Source organism: Hetaerina americana, unplaced genomic scaffold, assembly GCF_022747635.1.
Source record: "Hetaerina americana unplaced genomic scaffold, ioHetAmer1.1.p SCAF_14, whole genome shotgun sequence".
Lineage (NCBI taxonomy): Eukaryota > Metazoa > Arthropoda > Insecta > Odonata > Calopterygidae > Hetaerina > Hetaerina americana.
The window spans coordinates 10,266,805-10,291,625 of record NW_027286514.1 but is presented as its reverse complement, the minus strand read 5'-3'; the positions used below and the strand labels follow the sequence as shown (position 1 = coordinate 10,291,625).

The 24,821-nt window shown below is 41.5% G+C and overlaps 1 protein-coding gene, 1 long non-coding RNA gene and 1 other non-coding gene across 3 annotated transcripts in view; 1 reads left to right on the top strand and 2 right to left on the bottom strand.

The window, feature by feature from the left end:
• Positions 1-8,278, bottom strand: part of LOC139686399 (dual specificity protein phosphatase 4-like) — a 280,627-nt gene extending 272,349 nt beyond the window's left edge. Inside the window, exons 1-2 of the mRNA XM_071583592.1 lie at positions 8,265-8,278; positions 7,706-8,196 (exon numbers count right to left, since the gene is read on the bottom strand). Coding sequence (XP_071439693.1) covers positions 7,706-8,196; positions 8,265-8,278 — 505 coding nt within the window. The remainder of the gene's footprint in view (positions 1-7,705; positions 8,197-8,264) is intronic.
• A 108-nt stretch (positions 8,279-8,386) lies between these two features.
• LOC139686326 (uncharacterized) overlaps positions 8,387-24,821 on the bottom strand; it is a 125,605-nt gene continuing 109,170 nt past the window's right edge. Inside the window, exon 3 of the long non-coding RNA XR_011700364.1 lies at positions 8,387-9,174. This is a non-coding gene — a long non-coding RNA (uncharacterized lncRNA). The remainder of the gene's footprint in view (positions 9,175-24,821) is intronic.
• TRNAS-AGA (transfer RNA serine (anticodon AGA)) lies at positions 12,768-12,849 on the top strand. The gene has a single exon. It is a non-coding gene; the product is annotated as a tRNA-Ser (tRNA).

Sequence of the window (24,821 nt, the reverse complement as noted above, 5' to 3'; positions counted from 1 at the left end):
AAGCATCTGATTTGCACTCATCTCCTAGTCTCAAAGACCAAGGATGCGATTATGATGGAACAACTATTGCGCCTTATCCTTAGAAGAGGCCTGGTGATCCAGCGGGTAGAGCGCTGGGCTATTAACTTGAGGGCTCGGGTTCGATTCTAGAGGTATTGGGCGATTTAGGGGTTGATCATTAGGTGAGCACTAAACTTGAATATCAAAATAACTTTCAGGTTAATTATTGTAGCGGTTATTCCGATCAATAACGCAATTTTCCTCCTAGGATGAGTTAGTCAGTCAGTAGATCTTGTAACCCCAGTCCAATTATTCGTGAGTTCGCCACGAGTCGCGTAATGGTAGGTTTTGTGATTCTATATTTGAAGAACAGTGATTGAATATTCACAGGCCATCCTGTAAAATAAAGCTAACAATCATATGTGCGCTTATAAAGGGCTATGGTGAAACTCCAGGTCTTTTATCAATTAAGCCCTACGCTCAATATTAGTCTTCAGCGATCTTTTCTCTGCGTCTTAAACTAGCGTATATTATGGATTCCCTTCTTTTCGCAAATCCTGTTTTAGCCAAGGTATGCGTTTCCTTAATGTCCCGACTACTACATTCATTTTCCTACGCAATATTGTAGAAATTAACTCAAGTCTTCCTACTTTCGGGAATGTCATTACTTACCCTTTAATTTTGATTGACTTGGATCCTATACTTCAGGCATAAAAGGCATACTTGTATTTATTTGATATACTCACCAATAGCTGTAACCGTTTGATTTACTTATAAATATTACTTGATCGTCCGCAAAATCAACCTAATCAACTCACCACCCACCTTCACTTCTGCCCGAGGCCATTTCTATGCCGCTCTTAATATTTTCTCAGGGTATCATCCAGTCTTCTGCATCATTTTCATTAAAATTACCCTCTCGGTTTTGTCGAAGGCCTTCTCGATATCCACATCTAGACATCCTGTTTATATTCTATACTCCTTTCTATTTGTGTTCCCATAACAGAAATGGCGTCAGGTGGTCAAAAGATGGCTGGGAGAGAAAATTATGTCTGAAGGAACCTAACAACTCGTTTCAGAATTTACGTTTTCTATAAAAAATAATGCGATTCCTCTTGCTAAGACTTGACAAATAGCTAGCACCGCCGAAATAACATTTGTGATATTAATGAGATTTTCTGATATTTCAGCTAAGAAAAATTCAAAGAAAGCAATATGAGTGAATAAACTTTTCAAAAACTTAAATAAACAGTGGAAAAACAAATAAGTTATCAGAATATGATTGAATTGGCATAGCGGTGTACTCAATGACCAATCGACCATACATTTAGCGTAAACCTGTCTTGAACAATAAAACCTGTTAGCAAAAACAAAGAGTTAATGCTTTATTCAAATATGTTGGTTGAAAAAGAAATGAATTTTACAATTGTTACTGAAATCCTTACGGCACATACACACACATTGAATAAAATCATTTCGACTTGGAAAGATAAACATGCCCAATCCTCTCTGGGTAGATAAAGAAATATTTTTTGCAATACTTTATCCGTTAGAATTATTTATAGTTCGTAGAAAACTTCCGTATTTCAGTTAATAGTCCCCGAAGTGGCCAGCTTCAACCATTTTCCCGATGATTTCTCCCTGTGCATGTGTTTTTATGAGTAGGTGCGATTGGGATTTACGGGCAAGATAATGCTGACAAATCTTTACAGCAAGAAGGGTTAGATTTTATAATTTTATTAGGAGTACACGTGTTCCAAGACTTCTGCAAATTTTAGTCTTAAGTGAAATTTAATTGCAGCTCTGATATTTTATATATTTATATGGTTTAAACTTCAAATTTCCAATAAATCAAATTAAATATATTGGGCAATACTTTTTCCTCAAGTTGTCACCAACAAATTTTCACAAAGCTTCAGTATTTAGCCAACAGCGTGGTGGTGCTCAATGGGGTAGAGAGTTGAGCTCCCGTATGGAATGTTCCAGGTTCAAGCCAGAGGTATGTTTCGGACAACTCCTAATATCCAATATATTTGCGTATCAGAAGATCGTAGGAAATCAGTGGTATAGTCGAAGGAGCATGCTTCCCCTCAAATCCTATATTTATGAATAAGGCGAGCCTTATGGCTTAGATTGGAGTAGTTTCCACAGTCAATTATCCGATAATTACTGAGATAACGCGCTGCTGAATACTTTCGTTCACTTATTCTTTCATCAAATGGAATCGCATTGAGTAAAGTTTATAATCAGTAATTTTTAAGGGAATATGTAAAATTACTAATCGTTTTAAACGAAATTTATTTTGTTTCATTCAAAAAAGGAGGGAAGGAAGGAAAATGGAGGGAAGTTGGATTGAGACAACACGAGTTCATGTGCCTTCTTACTACATGTATTAATGACGAGTGATGAAAAATAATTCGACACCCATTCATGCGTAGTTTGCAAACAAATACGAAGTGAATTTACAGTTTATAAACGCAAGCAAGTCTCTACTTGTACATCCGAGGTGCCAATTTTGAAATTATGAAATTTCGAATGTTTTTTCCCACAAATTTATTAACATAACTTTTAAAAAGGGTATGTACCGTAATGTTAACACTATTATAAATCTTATATAATCCGCTAATGACATCAGTTTTTCGTGAAAATGGCATGCATTTATGAGCCATTAATCCACATTTCTCATGGTTGTACACTTTTTCTGCCATTAGACCATGCAAAAAATCTTTATTTTTTTAATTCTATTAAAAAAAACAAAATGATATGTTCTTGTATTACCGTTGCCAATTGACAGCGAGCACTTAATACTGCAAATTAAGAAAATTTATGCAAAACGACATACACTTGCAATCTCGATACAATCTTCTTCAACTAATGCGCATGCTGTAGAAATCTCCTAGGTCGTTGCTGAAGTGATTTTTACTGGAAGCTGAAACATGGAAGCGTAACAAACAGCTCACAGACCTCTCAGGTTCGATGCTGAAAAAAACCACGCCTGTTAAAGCGAAGTCGTCCAGTATGGGTGCATTTTTGTAAGGAGGAAGGATACAACGAAACCGACCGCAAGCGCTAATATGAGTATCATTTCGTATACGATACTCTTACGTATTCGAATGTCGTATATCTATGCTTTAAGTGTTCGCCTGTGGCGTCAAATGAATTGCTGGTTTCCTAAAGGTTTACATCTTGATATCAGGAATTAGAATAACTAAAGAGTACATTCGGTTTCCGTTTATGAAGAATCGTTTGACGTGGTCTGAAAACAACAAAATATTACAATTTCAATTAGTTGCTTTTCTAAATTATCCATGAAATGCGATGAAAAAGTTTTAGACTGCAAAAACGAAAGTACAGTTACTTCAAATCTGCTTCACTCTACTTATAATTACTACGGACGACAAAAATTACCAGGTGAGTCTTTGAATAAAGAGTGGACAGCACGTAAATCCATCATGCCCTCTATAAAGCCGTCCGGTCACTATTTAGCGTGTGTTCGGCAGCAAGTGGATGAACTTAATACATAATTACTCAGTAGGTCGTACGCTCCAATTATAGAAATTAAAGGTCTCAGGCTGGGATATTTGCAAGAGTCTATCCATTAATGTTGAACTATTGCGGAGCGAATACGGAGACGTTATACACGGTTAGTTTACTATTCATATTTGCATTCAATATAAATAAAACCATACTAAACTGGATTTGACGTTGCTGTATAAGGTCTGAGGTTTTAATAAAATTTAACTGATGCCTATGATGGTAAACTTAACGAACGCCTGGATATTACCCCAAAAACTCAAACTGCCTACTTCCTCAGAAAGCCATGAAATATGGGAGCTTAAGGTTTTCAACGTTACATTTCAACCAAAAATGGGGACAACTAAGAAAGTAAATTATTGAATTTTCCAAAAGAACAGTAGCGAAAATTTCCATGGACTTCAAATAAACTCAGATATTAATTTCCAATGCACGGGTTAAACGTCTTTCACTTATTAGTGGTACCAAATTTAACACTGACCGGAAATATATTTCATTTAAGCGGTCTTCGTGTCGCCTTCACGACGTTTTGAAGCGGGGCTTTCAGTCACCAAAGCAGAAATGAGAAAATTGAGCATTTAACGGAGGAGAACGGCAATTGCATGCGACGGCGATTTGTTTCCAGGGATATCGGGTGCTGGGTTACCACGCCACCCACCGCGGGGATGTGGGAGGCCCTGGACGGGATGAAGAAACAAACAAAGCATGTCCAGAAGGGTTTTTGGGAGCGCGAAAATAGTTAGTGCCTCATTCTTAAAGGATGAGGGCGGAAGAAGCAGTCCGGGTGGGAGGAGGGCAGGGAAATGCACGCCGTATTGGCAAAGGGCTTTCACGTCAAGTGCAATGAGAGCGAGGTTCTCAAGTGCTTCGTCGAGTTAAGTTTCCCGTGACATATTGTCTCCTAAGCTCATTTTCTTCGGTTGGCGAATCCCTAGGAGCGGAAAGAGAAAAATGGTTGCTGCAGAAAAGACGGGGGAGTTGCCCATGTTCACGAACAGAATGGTTTCAGGCGATACTTTGCGGAAGCGATTCATTTCAGAAAAGAAATACTTAGTTATTCCACATATATTTTAATAAACACGACCCGGGTCTCGACTTATGATGTCTTTGTAAGTCGAAACCCGGGCCGTGTTTAATAAAAAATATATGTGGAATAACCAAGTATTTCTTTTCTGAAATTGTCCATCTTTGTTCATTTCACGCGGGCAATTCATTAATAAGTATGGAATGAAGCACGATCATTTGACGAAGACAGTCCTTGTTCCCGAAAATTTTGAAGAATGTTCTCACATCAATTACAACCAGATGTATTGTAATAAAGAAATACGAGGGTCATCCGGAAAGTAGTACCCGTTCGTGAAATAAAGACACAAAAGTAAATATTAACAAACATAAAAAATTTTATTTGAAAGAGGATACTTTAAACTACTTCTCAACATAATCTCCAAGCAAATTAAGGCATTTGTCATAACGTGTGACAAGTTTCTGTATTCCTGCTGCATAGTCCTTCGCCGCCAGCTCATTGAGATACGCGAGGGACCCATCTTGCACAAATTTTTGCATAATGCAGATGGTGTTTAACAATTTCATGAACAATTGTTCGAGAAACATTGGGAAAATGCTCACAGATGTCATCAATTGTGACGCGCCGATCGTTCCTCACGAATTCGTCAACTGAGCTCACCAGTTGGTCTGTAATGACAGACGGTCTCCCCGAACGCTCATCGTCGTGTGTGTTCCCCCTCCCCATGTTGAAGTTGCGACACCACCGCCGAAGAGACGACTCGTCCATTACATTGTCTCCATACACCTCCTTTAATTGGCGATGAATATCACATGGGCGAACGTTTCTTGCATTGAGGAATTTAATCACTGCCCTCACTTCACAACTGGCGGCGTTCTCAATTTTTTTAAACATTGTAAACAATCACAGAAACAACACAGGCAATGCTAGCGTCACGCAACTTGGCTCAGAGAAGGCAGACAAGCCACTGAAGCTATCTGACCTCGTCCAGCGGCTACTCGCGTCGTCAGCACTTCATGCGGCACGAACGGGTACTGCTTTCCGGATGACCCTCGTATATGAGAAAAAATGTTCGCGCTGAATCAAATTGATTGTATATATGAAGAAATGCTATCCTGCTTAGAGCGTATCAGGTTATGCAAAAAAACCACGATAGTAAGTTATCAGAAATAACAGTGGAGATGAAATTTCTAAACAATTCCTGAGCTACAGTTAGGAAATACGGGAAGGGACGAATAAGGAAACATCCTACATGAGCTATTAATACGCCTCTTCGGATGCTCCGACGGAAATTTGTCATTTATCTATGGTCAATTAGCAACTTGGCCAATTTCCTGGTTTTATGCTGGAGGATGATTGAATGTACTACCGCTTATCATCATCATCAAATTTTATCAGCCTCGGGATTCGAATCTCACAACCCACCGAGTTCTCCTTTCTACGATCATTCAATTCATTCCTCTCGAGTTGATTTTCCCGATGCGTTTTTAAACAATCGTTTCCGCGACGATGTCAAATAAAAGTTACTCATCAAGCGTACGGCAAGTGATTCATTCGATTTTCACTCTTGCAATTGAAATTTATCCTGGCTTTCCACCGACCGCATACATAAACGTGTTCGTTTTAACACGCAGTCGACTTTCGCTTCGCGAAATGAAGTTTTCCCAAGGGAAGTGAACCTTCCCCCCCCCCCTCGCTCACCGGCGTCCCGAGCCAGAATGGTAATGAGTGACCAGGGTGATTTACGACATGCCGGAAAAATTAAGCGAAGCAAGAGACCTGAAAACGTCTTCAATAGATCTCGAAGGAAAGGATTTGCTCTCGCGCGAGGGAGCGACGAAAATATTGAAACTCAGCCCGGAAGTGGGTACGCGTACTAGACCACATGGACCCTACGGTCAAATTCGTGGAAAACAGCATTTGTTCTGGTAGCTCTCAAAAGAATACGAGAAGAAGAGAGAATACACGAACTTTCACCATAGTAAAAATTAAAAATTTTAATGGCGCACTTTTGCTCAAGCGTCCTATCTGCACACAAAATTATAATTTTTTCAAAGAAAGAAGCAAGAAAATCGATGAAAAATACTACGAAAAGCTACCCTATCAGGCGTTAGGAGTAATTATTAATTAACATTGTGCGATGTGGGTTTTCGTCAAATTAGTACGAGCATCTATCATTCAAATCCTTTGCTGAACTCCATATCAACCACTTGAAATGACTTTGCACTATAAAGTTTAGTTTTGTGCCATACCGATACCTATTCACCAATGTGCCATAACGATGCAGCGTAATTATGACGTGTACGTACCGCTAATGGCGAACTGTAGAATTCTTACAGAATTAAAGTTGGACTAGTCTTTGAGTCCACTACTTCTTGCTCGATTCTACCCCAAAGATAACCTGGATACTTTTGTTCGAAAATAATTCCCATGACAACCAATCAACTGCACACCCGATCCTGACACCTATACGGCTGCGATAAAATTTCATCCTCCTCATTCCTCCTTTAATGCTTTTTATTTATCACCAGCCGCAACACCTCAAACCCCGCCACCCTGCCCCTTTCATTATCTCGGATGCGTTTCATTATTTTATTTCCGCCGTTCGCAAATATCGCGATACAACACCCACGCCGTCGCCCCACGACGAGCCCTCGTGCACGTGCTCGGGAACTTTCTTAGCGTCGGCAATGAGGGGCGGGAGGGAGCGTTTTGCCGGGCAGGGATGAGGAAAGGGATGCGTGGGGTGGAAAGGGGATCTGGAGAAATTATTGAGGAAGGTGGGCGGGGGAGTTTTGAGGCAGGGGGCGGAGTGTGAGAGGAGGCGAAATAAAGCGAGGAGGAGGAAGAAGAAGTGGGGGGTAGCCAGAAGGGTGATGGCGGGGGGGGGGGGTTGCGAGAGGGAGGAGGGAGAGAAAGGAAGGCGAAGTGCAAAACAAAAGTGTGGGAGTGAAAAAAAAGAAGCAGACAGGGCGTGGAACGCATCATCGCTAGACATGTGAAAACAAGGGAAGGGGGCGAGGCGGAGCGCGCTTTTCGAAAAAGAAACGGGGGTAGGCGCGTGGGAGGGAGGGGAACATCGCGCGTCGACCACGGAGAGGGAGTGACATTGGCGTGGGAAGACGGAGGGGGGGGGGATACACTCACCTATGAGGAAGGACGGCTCCCATCTCTGGTCATTGGCCAAGGCAGCCAGCACCAGGAGCAGCGGATGCGTCGGCGGCAGCTGATCCAGATCGACCGTACCCTCGTCGTACACCACTACCTCCTCCGGGGGCGGCGGCTTCCTTCCCGGAGCGGGGATGCTCTTGCACCCGGCGGCGACCCCTCCGTCAACACCCACCGGGACGGAGGCTTCGCCCTTCCCCTCCTCTGCCTCCACCTCCGAGGGGGGCGGCGGCGGGGGGCAGGGCCACGCCGACCATCTTAGTCTAGCCTTCCCCTCGGCCGACGCCGCGAGGTCCGCCAGCGCCGCCCGGCCCGTCTGCAGCCTCCTCCGATTGATCCTATCCGAGCAGTTGACGTTGATGGCGCCGCGGATGTGGTTGGCGTTGTAAGCCAGGAAGGGCCGGCAGTCGAGCAGCAAGAGCCTATCCCCTTCGTCCCCACCGTCCTCCGCATCGGTTCCTCCGGTCTCCCTCCCCTTGGGATCCCCCTCATCATTCCCCGGCCCAGGGAACGGAGGTGAATCCCCATCGGATGTCACCCCCTTGCAGTCATCGACTTTAACGCGGGCCAGTCTCTCGGCCAGGGTATCCGGCTGGAGCGACTTGACTCTCTCCAGGAGAAGGGCCCTGGTCAGGACGGCCGGAGCATCTGAGAGGGGGCTGGAGGGCGGGCTGGAGGCCAGGCTGGATGGGGGACTGGAGGTTGGGCTGAAGAGCAGGCATCCTCCCACCGATGCGGCGGTGGTGCCGACACCGGCGCACCCGCCCTGCATCCCTCCGCCGACGAGAGGAGGAGGATGCGGAGGACCTCCTGGCGCGGGCTCCAGCTTGAATCTTTTCGGCGGGGAGGAATTGGACGAGGAGGAGGAGGAGGAGATGGAGAAGGCGGAGGCGGAGGAGGAGGTGGAGAAGGCCGGGGAGGATGGGTAGGAGGAGCAGGAGGGCGAGGGGAGGGGGAAAGGGGAGAGTGGCGAAGGGGGAAGGGGGGAGACGGGGGAGGTCAAGGAGGAGTAGGAGGATGCGGGGGAGCAGGGTGAGGGGGGGAACAAGTGGTGGTGCGAGGAAGAGGTGCAGGGGCGCCGGTGGTGGTGGTTGAAGCTGAAGGCCCCCTTGCGGAGGTTCGTGCAGAATGGCTTGAGGGTGTTGCCACTGGTGCCTGCTCCGGCCTCCCTGGCGACGCCGCCGCCACCGCCGTTTGGGTCGCTAAGGCTGCGGTTTAGACTCAGTCGAAGACCCTCGCGGTGAGGTCTCCGCTCGCATAGGAACAGGGTTGCAGTACTCGACATCATCATGGCTCCCTTCCCCTCTTCCGCGAAGCTCCCCTCCCTCCTCTCTCTCTCTCACTTCCCACACCGCCGCTTTACTCTCTCTCTCTCTCTCTCCTTCCCTATCTCCCCGCTTCTTGTCTTATGGCGTCACGCTTCTATATCTGGTGGACGGGGTCCCCTGCTGAAAATGGAAAGATGGGGTGGGAGGGAGGAAGGGAGCCGGGGGAAGAGAGAGAGGAAGGGCGGACAGGGTGGGGAGAGAGTGGGAGGTAGGTTAAGAGGAGGAGAGGGACAAGGAGGAGGTAAAAAGCAGCAGTAAGGAGGAAAGAGAGAGGGAGTGGGAGATGTTTGGATATAAGGAGTAGGGGGGAGGCAGATAACATGGCAGGCGGAGAAGGGAGTGAGCAGGAGGAGGAAGCGTTTTTTTGCGATAGTTGTGGAGATTGGAAAGAGTGGTGGGAGTGAAGGAAAGTGAGTGTTTTGGGGTGGTAAGGTAGAGTCGAGAAGGGGGAGAGGGAGAGGATATTTTGTTTTCGTCAAAAGAGGCGGGTGGTTATTCGGGCAGAAGAGGGGTGGGAAGGGAGGCGATGGAGGGAAGGGAAGAAGCGTTGGTCAGTCGGCGCCGGTGAAAGGGAAACGTGAAGAAAGGAGAGGGGTGAGGAGAGAAAGAGGGACGAAGTCGTTCAAGTGACGGAAGGGGATGGAAAATGAGGAGCGAGGGAGAGAAGAGAAAATAAGATAATGATTAGCCACATTTAAAGCGGACGCGTTTTCACAAAAAAGAACTTCGCTAATAAACGTCAACGGGTTAAAAGTAATTAAAGCTAAAGATAAAACTAAAATACTTTGACAGAGGTGGAAGAAATGTAACAAGGTTAGATAATGAAAATTGTAACGCCTTGAAAAATAATACGATATTCTATTTTAAACATGTGATAACAAATTATTTACAATTTCCACATTACAACTCCTTGGGCTTCGTTAGCCTAACTTGTGAATAGGGGAATAAAAGCGTGAAATCAAGAAAAATAGAGACATTTTTCCAACTGTCAGGTTAAACAGAAATTCATTTTCCTAGGTATTTAAAAAATGCGTTCATTTCTTCATACTATGCACGATTTTTCCAGTTTTTAAGGCGTTGGAAGTGGAATGTGGAAGCAACTCAACAACTTTTAATGTTATTATATTGCAATAAGGCTATGACTAAACATTAGAGTATTATACCTTAATTATATGTAATCAAATACCATAAATATTTATAAAAAGTTACACTCTACACCAAGTAAAAACATCAACTGATAAATGACCACTTCATATCCCCTGATCACTGACTTAAGCTGACGGCTGAGTGAGTCCAAACGAAAGATGAAATTATGGCATCTGTTCCTCATTGCATCCGCATATCTCGTAAGAATAAGCATGAAGCGGATTGCAGCCAAAACTAATGGATACTTTTACATGTTACCGTTATTAAAATATAATCAGATGAGATAAATGTATCATATTACCCAAAAAACCCAAAAACTGATTAATATTGAGTGAAAAGAAGAGTAGCAGAGATATCCCTACATGTGTGGTAAAAGTTATACATACATTTATTAGAAAGTCATGCGATGGATATTCCCATTTAATCGCACCTATATCGTCTTCTAAAATTCGACTAAAGGCGGATTAAGGTGGATGAGACGCAAAATCGTTACTCTTTTACGACTAAAACTGATTGAGGTTGAATCTGTCATTTCGTACCCTAGATCAGTTGTTGATTAGCTATTTTTTGAAAAAATGAAATTAATGGTCTAGAAATAACGTTTCCCTGGATGTGAATGAGACGCAATGTCGTTGCTCTTTCTCCCATAAAAAAATGAAGGATTCCGGCATTACTTGCTCAGTACCAGTTTTTGATACGTTTTATTTTGATACACATGAATTTATCGCCGACAAATAACCTAACCTCTGGCTATCAAATTGATGCAATACAGTAGCACTTCTCTCACTAATTTCCGATGAAATCCGACGTTTCGTGATCAGGAATCTGTTCGTTACTTTTCGATAAACAGAAATTTGTCGTCGAAAAATAAAACCGTAACCCCTGGCCGGCACCCATAGATATGGCCCGCTAAAGGCAACAGTGTTGCCAAATGCCCCCACAAGATTCTCCGTCGCCCGGTCTCAAATGCTTATAAAACGATCGACTGGGAGGGTGGCGGTGAGTCACTCATTTTTACGGTTCTGCTTCATCTCCGTCCCGAGTTCGATCTTGAGCGAAAGGGAGAGTGTGGGGGCGGGATTCTTTCACGCGCGTACGAGAGAGAGGGAGGGAGGGTGGAAAGAATAATACACCCCAGGGAAGAAAATCTCCTCCCCCTTTCCCATCCCTTTCGTATGCGCCCAAGACGTCGTCTTCATCTTTTCTTCATTTTTTTCCAACTTCTCTTTATAAAGAGAGTCGTTTATATCGAGGCAAAAGGACCGAACAAAGCGGCGCCGTATACTGTTCTCCATCCCATCACTCTCACTCCTTCGTTGACCCCCCCCCTTTCTCCCCCTGTTCCCACACACACACTCCACCTCTTTTCCCTCTCTCTCCCTTTCTCTCTTCCTTGGCTTTTATCGGGAGACAATGGGTGTTTTCGGATCTGGCAATGGTAGGAGACAGAAAGAGAGAGAATGAGGGATGGAGGGTGCGGGGATATTCGCCGCCCATCCAAAAGGAGCAAGAGAAAGAATGAGAGTGTGTGCAGGAGAGCACAACAAAAAGAATTGACGAAAAATAACAAAAAAAGCTGGACGTGAGGGGTCCGTGACTTGATTCTAACCGGCCGGCTTTCCTCCGCGCTCTCCTTCTCCACTTTCTCTCTCCATCTTCCCAGCACGTCAGCATCGTCTTTTCACTCGCGGGAGACAAAGGAATCGCAGGAGTGGACCCAGTCACCCGAAAACTTCAGCGCGGTGTTACCAATCCACAAATTTCACTTATAGTCCTCAGTGTTTGTCTTCCTTGATGTTTTCCATAGTGTTTGCACGAGGGTCCCGATAAATAGGACCACTCAAAATTTCATCTTTCATTTCGGTGTTTGCTTTCCCTAATGTTTTTCATTTTAACGCGAGAGTCATCCGTTAGAACATAACGGTAGCACTACGCCAACACAACGATTATTGTCTGCCCATGGATCATTTGTTCATTTGACCATTTTCATCACGATGCAATCGAAAATCAACACCAATCCATTATCAAATTGCCAAGCGAGTGAAGCGCAGTATGTCCATTATAATAAATGTAAATGGATTTAATGACTATTTATGAATAAAATTCAATCGATTCTACCACTCTATTATTTGTATATCTCCTAAGAGTAAGGGACTAGGAGTTGCAAAGATGGGCGTCAAAATTTGAAAGTTAGATATGATTAATACGCAAAGGAGGACGTTGATTGATCCCTAAAATTTAAAGAATATGAAATAATCGATACTCTGATGTACTCGTAGTTTAAAATATGCCACAATGGTTGACGATTTACGAGCGGCGGTTTTATATTTTATATTTATCATATTCTGTTCTTCTGCAAAGATAAGTCTAAAACTGCAACGTTTTCATTCAATATTTTTCTCCAGCACTCAGCTTCATTCAAGAACCAGAGGTTAAGAGAACTTCAAAAACTTTGTACATAATTTAATTACTGTCACACCGCATACAATAAGCTACGTTTTGATAAAATGAATTCCCTAGTTCGACTCCGGATAATTACTTCAGTAATATAACAAACTACATTCAAAGCAGTCGTGGCCGAGTGGTTAAGGCGTCTGACTAGAAATCAGATTCCCTCTGGGAGCGTAGGTTCGAATCCTACCGACTGCGAAATTTTTTAGGGTTGCGTGGAAGAAAGGAGTAAGTTGGCAGTCTTCCCCAACTAAAGAAATTTACTTTTTATTATATTTATTGCTCGCAGGCTTTGGTTTGTCAACAAAATTAAACTAGAAATAATTTACAAGAATGAATTTGAGAGAGTTGTTACAAGAAAGGATACCGAATTTACTTCCTCGTTTTTACAATGTACAAATTTGAAATTAAAATTTAAGAGAATATTATTAAAAAAATATTCCGAAATATCCTAAAAATCAAATCTATATGAAACGAGTCTTCATAATAACCCGTATCATCGTTGAAGTTTGATGGAGGAAAATACCCCAAAGAAATCAATGGAGAAATCAAATTAGGATGCACATACTATATTTACCCACTTCTTAATTCATTTATGTGCACAGGCCGACATTTATTTAAAATTTCTTCGTGTATTTATATTGCTGTAATGAAAATAAGGATGACGTGGCATTCCAGGATGTAGTAGAGCTCTGATCTGCTGAGCGGAGCACCCGGGTTCGATTCTGGGTGATGCTTCTGAGCACAGTCAGCTTTGCCCAAGAAGAATTAAGCCTGTCGGCTGATAAGCATGGTGGTGCTGATTAAAATAAGTACTACGTGTATATAGTATTATAAAAGTATTTTTATCTCCCTTTACATGTATCATGAATGGCGGTGGAGGGAGCGAAGCGGGAGCAGTTAGAGTTCACACGTACATATATAACATTTGGACGGCACAATAGAACACAAAAATAAAATCGATAACACGTAAAAGGACCCTCATATTTCAGAAAGTTTGGGCTTACCGCCTTCTCTAAGGCCTGCGTGTCCTTTCACGTGTCCTTTATTTTATTTCTGTGTAATATTGCGCCGTCGAAATGTTATATTGCTCTCGTGAGTGCTTCTTCATCATCGATATAAGTGTCTCTCTCCCTCTCTCTCTCTATATATATGTATAAATATATATATACATATACACACATATGTATATATACATATACACACACACACACACACATATATATATATAAATATTTTTACACTGGTGATCTGCACGACTCCGCCCCTCCCACCTCTCCTGTGTTAGTCCTTTATGTGTGGTTCTATCCCCTTTCCTTATATTTATTTCCAAGCACATATATACTCGTATGTATATAAACTTTATCCTGCTATAAATAAACATACATACATATATATATATACATATATATACATATTTTATTTATTTATAAACTAGGGGCCTAAGGTAGGACAAACATATCTGACAGACGAAAGCATCGGTATCTATCTCCATCTAAAATGCGATGCGTTACGATGTGATTAAGAGGCAAGAAGGAGATTCCGACGAAGTAAAATAGTATGTTCCATTCAACCTGCCTGAGTTGTTCCATGATTTAAAGATTATTTCCCCCGCCTGTTCAATCTGACCATTATATTGGCTTTGTTTCTCATTGCTGCCCTTTAGTTTCAGACAGCGTGGGTTTTTTCACGTTGGCCATCAAAAACCTTTTATATGTGCACAGCGAAGCCGTGCCTAAGATGTGGAGCCCGCTAAAAATAATCCTCTTCCATGCAATCAGAACTTTCCCCGTTGAGCTTCGTAGGGCATTCGACGAGGTCGTTTGAGAGGGAAATGTGCATCGTTATTTTTCCCAGAATTTATATGTATATATATATATATACATATATATATATTTATCTATTTATATCCACTCTATTTAGGATACCGACGGATTTCCATTGCAGTTAAAACGATCCTAATCCTCGAGGGAAACAATTTTCCTTCGAGTTTACGAGCATTATTGTCTGAGTTTTTTTATACGACCAAAGGAATGAAAAATACGGCAGTAAAGATCAAATAAGTGGGGTCCAGATCGCTTTTATCCTAAGGCTACAGAGAAGTTTTAGTGATTGTTGCCTTAGCAGTGCCTCTTTATGGTACACAGACACCTCGTTAAATGTTCGTCCTACACGGACAAAGGATTTCAACGCGGAAAAGTTTTCTTCACTAAGTATCTTATTGGAGATCATCGTGGCGTCATGTGAGCAAAGTTTTTTATCATGAGGGAATAGAGATTTACCCCTTGATCACCCCCTGTCAAATTTTAAATCAATTTTTAAGCTTCTCCTGCAATTCCTTTACCCAAAATGTCACACGATTCTCACCACACCATTCAAATTTCTAAAAATTTACAAACGATCCGTGACCAATTTTTTGCTAAAATTTTTAGCCAAACATAGTAAATACCTGAAATCCCTGGATGTTACCTATGAGTTCTACCAAATGAGGCGAAGAAACTTTCCCTTACAGAATGCTGTGGAATTATGGGCAACGGAGGGTGGTGCAACGGTATGTGAATCTAGTAAAGTTTAAACTTTCGTGTGCCTTCTCCGTATCTGAGCGGGAAAGCTCAACAAATTGAATTTAAAAAATCACTATGGATCAAACTGATCGTATTGATATTTTCAAGATGATATATGGTGGACTGAATAACCTATCGCGATGTAACTGTTCCAAATATGTGTCTTTTAACTTTATCGCTGTTTTCCGGGAAATATATCTGTAGGGAATTATTAAGTGAATATTCCCTGTGAGAGTAAACCAGCCTATAGTCGGAAATATTCGCTTTTAGAACTGCGATGAAATTCATTCTACGGTAGTAGCAGTAAGCTCTACTGAACATATGTATGCATGTGTCATATGCTCTTGTGGAATTAATACTTATCTGCCATTGAGAAAAATTATCTCCGTTTCCAAAAACATTACCGAATGCCTCGGACTTCATGTCTTTTAAATTCTTTTCCGCGCGATGGCAACACGAGTAACATGGTAGCTTCAATCTCCATGGTGCTCCATACATAAGTACATCCGGTGTTATTTGCAGTTCTCGTTTCCCATGGAGACCAACAGGAAGACGGGGCACGGGAGCACTATTTTTGGAAGGGCCTCGGCTCCATCGACGATTATCTTAGCTGAATATTTACGTTGACTTTCAGCACACAGGACATTTCATACATATGGAGCATATATCCGGCCTAACTAAAAGAGTTTCCGGCTCATTGTGTGGGTTTACCGAATGCTCATTGAACTTGCGGCTGACGCATGAACAGTGCTCGGAAAGACTGTCACATGGTAATGATGAGAGCTCAAATGGTATAACAACGGCGACCTGGTTTCTTTATGCTAACATTTATTCAAAACGCAAGACTATGGTTTTCTTAGCCCCACAAGGCCCGATCGGAAGAACAATGCTAGTATGGCAATGCAAATGGAATAAAAATAATAACTTGGTTATTTATACATAAACGTATTCATTGAACAGCATAACCCAGATTCCGCGACTAACCATAGAAGCATAGGTTGCTTGTGTTGAGTCTTTTTGTGCGAAAAATAACTTAATTACTGTATAAATCAATTAGGGAACATTACCACAATGATATATTGCACACGATCAATGAGGGACTCAATATGTAGCTAGCATTATTAAATTAATGCCTAGTAAAATAGCATATCGAGAAGCCTGTGGCAACGGAGATATAGATGGAATGGACATGATAGATTAATTGGAAACAATAAGGGAACATTAAAGGGAAGATCCTGCGGGGAAGATCAAGAGGGAAGTACATACTAGGATAAATTAAGAAGGACTTAACAAGAAAAGCTATCAGGGGGTGAGAGGGAATTAACACTGAATAGAGAAGAATGGAAGCCTAGAGTAAGCCAATCTCAGGATTGAGATAATGATGATGATACCTAGTAATTAGTACAACGTCTGAGAGATCCCATTTCTGCTTCCAAAATCGCGCTGACAAAATTCCTATACCTTCAATAAAATCCTCAAAATAAAAAGTCCCTTGTGAGTTGAGGCCCCTTTTTTTCGTCAAGGGATAGAAGAAATCGTCTATTCGTCTTGTCATACAAATTAAATGTATTTTTGGATGACTTCGGAATGTCATAGCAAGCTGTATATAAGTCAACAGGCTCATTAAAGCGATGTTCCTGCCTTATCCCCTAATCCATCTTACTGGAGGCAGATTTGTTGAGTTCAAGGGCACGTCCTGTCAAAAATACGCGTGAGTCAACCACTTTCTGAAACGTGTCCCAGCCTCACTCCACGCATTCTCCCGATCACTTCATTAGCGACCCCCCTCCCCCTGAATAATGTAGGTTTTATTTTGGGCCAGGAATGGGTGTGGCCCAAGATGAAGCCCCTGTTGCGACATAAATAATTCTTGCACTTCAAGCGACAGCAACTAGTAAAGAAATGCCTCATGGTTTCTATAAGTCTCCCCCTTAACTATGCCTTAGTCCATTTGTGACACCTGTTTGTAGCCACCCTAAGTGTCATTAGCTATGCGAAACAGCTGCGCTCGATAATAAAACTCAGAGAATCGGCTCGAATTTCACAAAAATTTGACTACTCGTATTTATTTATAAAAAGAAAACCGTAAATATTTCATTCAATGAATATTTGATAATTTTGGAATAGATACTTCATATCTTAATTGAGAAAATATTTATCTTTCGATAAACGTCACCTAAATCCGGTTAATTTTTAAAAGTTAGGTTCATATATTACTCCACTGGATTCGTGTGCTACAAGGGCGTTTTCCGAGTAGTTATGTTTCCATCTGGAAGGAAAACTAATAGTTGTAGCTATCACGAGAGACAACCAACAGCTGAGGTCATTTGCGCAATTAGGGATAGGGGGTTAGTTTCGAAGGAATAGAATTTAATGGGGGAATAAAAGTAGAGAGAAACCCTAAGCAGGACATTAGCCTACTCTACTTATAAATGCGCCAAGGGTTCACACAGAGTAGCGTCCAATACGAAGGACGGCTTTCTCCATTCCTTTCTCCAAGTACTTTCCACAGCACTACAAGCAACAACCGGAATACCATTGAAAAATCCAGCCAACCCTGGGATTAGAACCCGGACCCTTGGGGTAAGAAACCACTACATGAACATAAATCACAGCAACAACCCTGAAAACGTATACCTACACAATCTTAGATAAAGGGGAAGCTATTATGCCAAGGTTCAAACGTCTAATAAGCATGATTTGACGGAGTTAATCCATCACTCATTAATTTATGAAAGTGGGGATCATGTCCCGGGTTTCAACCCTTTAAATCGCCTTCAGGAGATCTTTTTCATTTTACTCGTATTATGTTTACCTATATGTGCGAGTATATACACACATATATGGTATGTACATATACGAGTACGTACATACACGTGTCTCGTATATACATACATGCACGCACACATAGGAGTTAGTAGCCTACTAGTATGTGTGCGTGCTATATATATATATATAGTATATATATATATAGTCTATATATATAGTCTATATATATATATATATATATATTTGGACTGCTGACCAGAGGGTCCCGGGTTCGATTCCCGGGCAAGGCACTCTGGGCACCTGCAGCTCCACCCAAGATTAAGTGATTTTTCGGGTACCAGATCTCCTGGGAAACCATACCGGCACAGGGAAAGGAACTGGCCCCCCTACCCTGATGTGTGAATATTCACACGCCGTATAGGGCTTAGCACTGGGTGAACTCTACCATCACCTACTAAACCGACCTTCGGGTTGATTACTGTGTTTATGGTTTATATAAACATATGTATATATATACACATACATATATGTACATTTCTGTAAAACAGCTCAGACCCAGCTCAACTCTCTCGAACAGCTTAATACTTCCCCATATGTAAGGGAACGTTAAAAACACCTTCCAACAGTCTATATATTTCGTGCAAACCGATATTAATTTTAAAATCAACGAGGTAAATTTAAAAGTACCTTCGAAAGTGTTGAGTAAATTTGTATATTCGTAGATCATATGCAAAAATTCGTATCTTTTGTCGATATTTATATATTCTTAAAGCATCGCTGACGTAGGCCACGGAGTGACGCTAGCGCTACGTCGGCTGGAACGATTTGAAACATGGAAAAGACCGTACTTAAAAATATTCTGCCCTCCATGATCAATCCGGCTATCGACCCTACTACATTCTGAGAATATTTGTGGAAGTTTTGCGAGTGTGTCTACAACAATAACATAGATCATGTATGACGAAATCCTATGCAGTGTCGTAAAATACTAATAAAATAATTTCCGGAAAGATAGCATTACAATTTCGACATTTTTTCTCATTTGCCCAACTAAATACTGCACTTTAATTTTTTTTTGTACATAAATATACTCAAATGTTACAGCTATCACTAGATAGCAGAATGTTCGGCAAAAACAGGGCGAGGTTTTCAAACTATGTGCGCAACATTAAAAAACTGTATTGCATACGTATAGCCCCCATGAAAAATGATTTGTAATATTTAAAACAATGAGATAATAACTTTGAAGTGTCTTTGGTATCAACAAAATCACATGCTGGGTCAAAGACAGTTTTTCAAGCGAAGTAAATCCTTTCTTTAAGAGGAAAAATTTTATTTATTTTTCTATTTATTTATGATAAAACTTCTGAGATACCAGGAGACATGAGTCTGCGGTGATTTGCATTGCTTTCATTAATGTGTACGCATATTTTAAAAAATTTCGGAGTTATTTCCCAAAACCTTAAAAAACGGTCGACTATGTTATTCCTCCAACACACAAATGCACACCTGATAGTCTAACGATCGAGTGGAGATTTGAAGGGTTACCTAACTTTCCATTCAACAACCGCAACAGTCCGTCCTAATGCAGCCGATGGAGCGGAAACCCGATTTGCCGCAGGACGGGTAAACGGGAGTTAAGTAAATTGTGGAAAGCTTAAAACCGTGGGGGATGGGATTTCAGGTGTGACCTTCTCCCTTTTATTCCTGTCCCTCCCTCTCCTTTTTATTCCCGTTCGCTGAATGAAGTTAAAAACTTTCCGACCTTTCCACCGATTGATCGAGTTGTCCGGAAGGAAACGAAGTGTGCAGGTGAGCGAGAACGCTGCAAGAAGAGAGGAAGAATGAGAAAGCGCTTTCGATTAAGTCACGAAAGCGAAGGTGGTAGCTGGGAGAGGAAGAAAGAGTGGGCAGAGGGGAGGAGAATGACGAGATTGGCGGCGAAGGTAAGTGGGGTAGAGGGCGTCTATTTAAAATGTATGCACAGAGTATAACAGATATCTATAGCTACTTTTTTTCGTAAGAGGAACCCACAGTTTTATAAGTGGGCTTATTGTAGTTGGCAAGACAATTACAACCTCTCTCTCTCTTTCTAACTAATGAACTGTCTCTTTAAAAGCTCCCCAACTCCCTACCGCTTGGTCCTGAAGGCCAAGCGAGACAAATTAAAAGAGGAGTGATATCCCAGCACGCTCCCACTCGTTATGCGGGGACGAGAGAGTTAATAACGAGTGAAGAACAGGTAACTCATATTTTAGCAAATCAACAGAAGCCTTGATGCGTAAGAAACGGAAAAATTCAGTATTCCACGTGGAAAGAGGGGCACTCCTGTAATATCATCTTAGTGTGAATTTAAGTATGGAATCATCACAATGTCATTGCGAGTGTAATACTACTCTTTACAAGTAAACCATTAATAACTGATTTCGGTTTTTGAAAACGGGTCTTCCGCTAATTATATTAACATATTGATTCGGCTGGAACACAGTACACATTCTCAACGACGCGGCGCTAATTTTAAGGAAAAATAGAACTTAACTATGGCATTCACTTGTTAAGAAAGGAATGGGAATACATACTTGGAATTGAGAATTGGAAGAGTTATGGATTTAAGATTAAACTATTAATCTAATGTGGCCTTAACCAATGTAATCATATGCACTGCAGAGCAATTGTTTCGTTAAGTATGAGGGTATCGATGGAATTCCGAAAAAAATGGACTTATTAAACTACATATATTTTTTAAGTTTAACATTAAAAGTATTTTTTACATAATTGTATAAACTATTTGATTAATAAAAGTACCCACTCCATCATCATCGTGAAAAGTCGTAAAAATTATAATATTCGCTGGTGTCATATTACAGAGGTGATTAAAGCAGCGCGCAAATGAAGCAGTTCCAATGTTTTTTACCGGTATCGGAAGGGGCGTTTTTTCTTATCAAAAATTCTGTGCTGGTTACATACGCAGTGTAAGTATCGACAAAATTAAAGAAAATGATCTCAAAGATAGTCGGCGAACCCAGATCAGCTCCAGAAATTCGGATGGCAATCATTTAACCGCTAACGACAGGAAAAGCACGGAGGCAACAGCAGTTCAAGATAATATTAACACCAAGGCCGCACCCGTATAATATACTGCGGCAGCGGATACATATTCGGATAGGATGTAGGCTTGCAAAATGACAGAATGCGCACAGCGAAAGAAACGAGCTGTTCATCGTGCCTCCCGGGACGCTAAATTCGCCCGAGCGAAAGTCTGGACCGATGCCAAAATGATTTTCAAATGGCATTTTCTCATATTGATGCCGAGCAGCCGGTGCAAAAAAAATGTTAAGCTTTACTTAAAAAAATGCGTTAATCACAGTGAACAACCATAATATCAAGTGAGATTTTGAATTAATGTTAACACCATCGTTAGTTAACTGGAATACTTCCCTCGTGTGCAAATGCATTGCCATTCGGACATAATTCCCTCTCTCCTTGGTAATCATTCATAATTATACATGCAAAAAATTCATTCAACATGGAGAAAAAAAACCGTTTCGAAGTAACTATATGCGCATTTATCACGATCCCAATTAAGACGTCATTTCAAATTTTACCGGACCGAAATTTCAGATTTCCTGAAAAGTGCCACTGCTGGTTGGTTTCCATCCTGGAAAATTACGCACGTAGGAGCGCTTGTCTGCTGTCCGTAGGGACCGAGTTCGGTACCGGTTGATTAATCTGGGAACCCTCAGCTTCACCTAAACTGTGTGATTCTTCAGGTCGTCCAGGGAAACCAAAGGCGGCAAGAGGGAACAAACTGGTTTACTACAAATGTGTGAATGGCGCACGATGTTGGGCTTAGTAATAGGCGACCTCTTTCATTGCCAATTAAATCCAACTTCGGACTACTGTGATTTGAATTGTGAACCATCAGTCTGTTATTAGTATTCTTTTAACTTGAGTCAGAAGAAAACCTATGGTGTAGAGCCTAAATATGTCCAAATAGTAAGTACACATTTTGACACAGGATTATTCCACCAGGACAAAAGATCGCGGTTGCTATGCATTAAAGACTCAAGACACGTCTCCCTGGCGACGAATTGCCTATCTACCTTTGGGTTTTGCGGCTGCGCCCTAATTAATTATTTTTAGGGACATTAGAGAACGAGATAGCAGAAAATTCGGGAGTCACTGCTATGGACTGTTCCTCTACTCAATGCTCTCTCACATGGCAGTGCATCGGTAGTGAATTCCTTGATATAGAACATACGAGTATTCTATCTCTCCTATTCAGATAATATTCGGTGGGTATCGATCATCAAATCGGGTTGCATGAATTCAACATGTTATTCATGCATTACATTAGGATTGCCAGACCTCTGGGGCTGAAGTGCTTTCAAGACGTCTACGTCAAGCAGGTAGTCACGAATGACTCAAGCGGTAAAGGACCTTGAGACAGAGACTCCATCGATCGCATATTAGCCCGCGTTAAAAAGGAAAGCCGCCGTCATTTTGGCTTAATTCGTTCGCTAAAGTTGGCATTTAAAAATATGCAAACTTATCTTAGATCTATTCAGTCTACTGCTCAAACCAAGGATCTAACAAAGACGCCTTGAGAAAACTTTAAAGATGTCGTCACTGCCTCCTATGAGACAAATATCATCGTGACGTCATCTCACTTGTTCCTCTTGCCCTATTTTTCATTCCGAGTCCGTCACTAGACATCGCTCGAAATCGGTTCCTCGCTATCATGCACGCGATCACAACGAGTGACATTTTAGACGAGGGATTAACAGGGCAGACAACCTTTGGAATCCGCTTGGAGTAATCATTACGGAACCATCCCCTTCATTAGCGAGGAAAGGCTAGATACGAGTCAGGTACACCTAACATCGTGGTACGAAAATTGAAAACTATTCTTAATTTTTTTTAGGTGAGTTATCGCATGATGGTGATAAAATGGAAATAACCTAGATGGCGAGCTAAGCAGCTTTCTCTGTGCGATGTTATCAAGACTTCAGCTTTTCCATGGCAATCTTGATGTTCATACTTGATCTGCAAAATACTACCATACACGAGGTGAACTATCCACAAAATTAATCGGTACCAAATAATATGCGATCTTGAATGATAAACCTAAAAGATTGTTATTTAAATTAATTGGAACTGATCATCCAAAAATAGTAAAACCTATTTTATGCGTGAGAAAATATTTTATCGATTCTTGATAGAAAATACGAAAGATAAAAAATATTTTATTGTAACAGAAGCCTATCTGACGCAAGTGATAGCAGACACTGAGGAAGCCCGATTTGATTTCTCTATCCTTGTTTATGTATGCGGTCGCGTATCAAGGGAGTGAATAACGAATTTTTAGATCTATCAATTTGTGAGCCAATTGCTTTAATTTTATCGGGCGGTCTAACTTATAGTTTTTCACCGTGTTTTAACAATTCTCTGGATGGCTAAAACACAGTGGATGGTCCAGCTCCTTTCTATTCAATTAATGTCGAAGATCTCATGTGCAAGCCGCGACCAAAATATGTTCCGAGACGGAAGAAATTCTTCTTGTGTGATGAAAATTTGAATTCCTTGAAGAAGCTCAAGGTTGATGACGAAGGCAAAGAAAAACGGTCATGAACTCGGGTCGGACCCAATGTCTGACCCAAAAGGCCGGAGGCTCAGACCTTCCGCGGATCCGGCTCGCGTGTAAGATTTTCATTCTAAGGATTTCGCAGAAACAATCCTCTTAATTGATTCGTAGAATGGATAAGAACACTCCCGGATCCCTCCCGCAAAAAAACATACACCAATGCCCTCTCATCCCAGGAACATGTCTATTCCTTCCTTAAGGGTGATGTGATTAACTGCTTGCTTACGAGTCACCTTTCAGTTATGATATCATTGTTTAATTTTATGGGGTATTGTTTACGGTGTAAAATGATCTCAGCATTTGCTCTAAGCACGCTTATCTTTATTTATCGACAAACAGTTGCGTCAATACTTCACCTGTATGCTTTTACAATACGTACATCTCCCTTATATCATGCAAACCGCCGTAAAGATGGGTAGCAGGAGGTGCCAGGTCGGCCACGGGGGAATTAACCATTAGTGTTATTGGTAATTTTAAGCATTGGGCGACATTTGCTTTGCCTCCAGTTTGAACTGTCACGCATGATGTTTCCTGCGGTTGTAGAAACTTCTCCGACAATCAACCTACTTCAACTTCTCGATATGGTCTCACCTGTCAGTATACTAAAGCGGTGCTAAAATTATTGTGTACACGTTAAACTCATACTATTCGTAAATATCGTAATGGTAGCTTCGTGTTTCCAGCAGCTCCCAAACAAGGACTTTCAGTAATATCATAGCGATTTGTGGAAGTTAATTACGACTGTTAAGAAAAATCTGTATTTTGTCTCTTTACATTCTTCAGTTAAGAAATTAGATCCTATAATCCGTAATATTAGATCCGTTAATATTTCTGACACGTTGTTACTACTCCAGGCCCATGTTAGTGTAACTCCCAAATATGCTACTAGGTACGTGATGGTTATCCCAATACGTTCATAGGTGCACGGATGCATGATTTTTTTCCTCAGAAACCCATTACCCAGAATATTATTAAGATATAGAAGGAGACCCCACCCGCGTGACCAGCATTAATGTTACCGAAGCCGCTAAAAGACCCTCGGATGTCACTTTCTGCCTTATTACGTGGTGAATGATCGTCTTTATAGGTGCATATAATAAAACACGACGTGTGCGAAACGACATCTGCGCATTTAAAAATAATTGAGCTGATTGAGAAGTGTATTTTTTTCATTAAAAGAAGGCTGTTGCCAT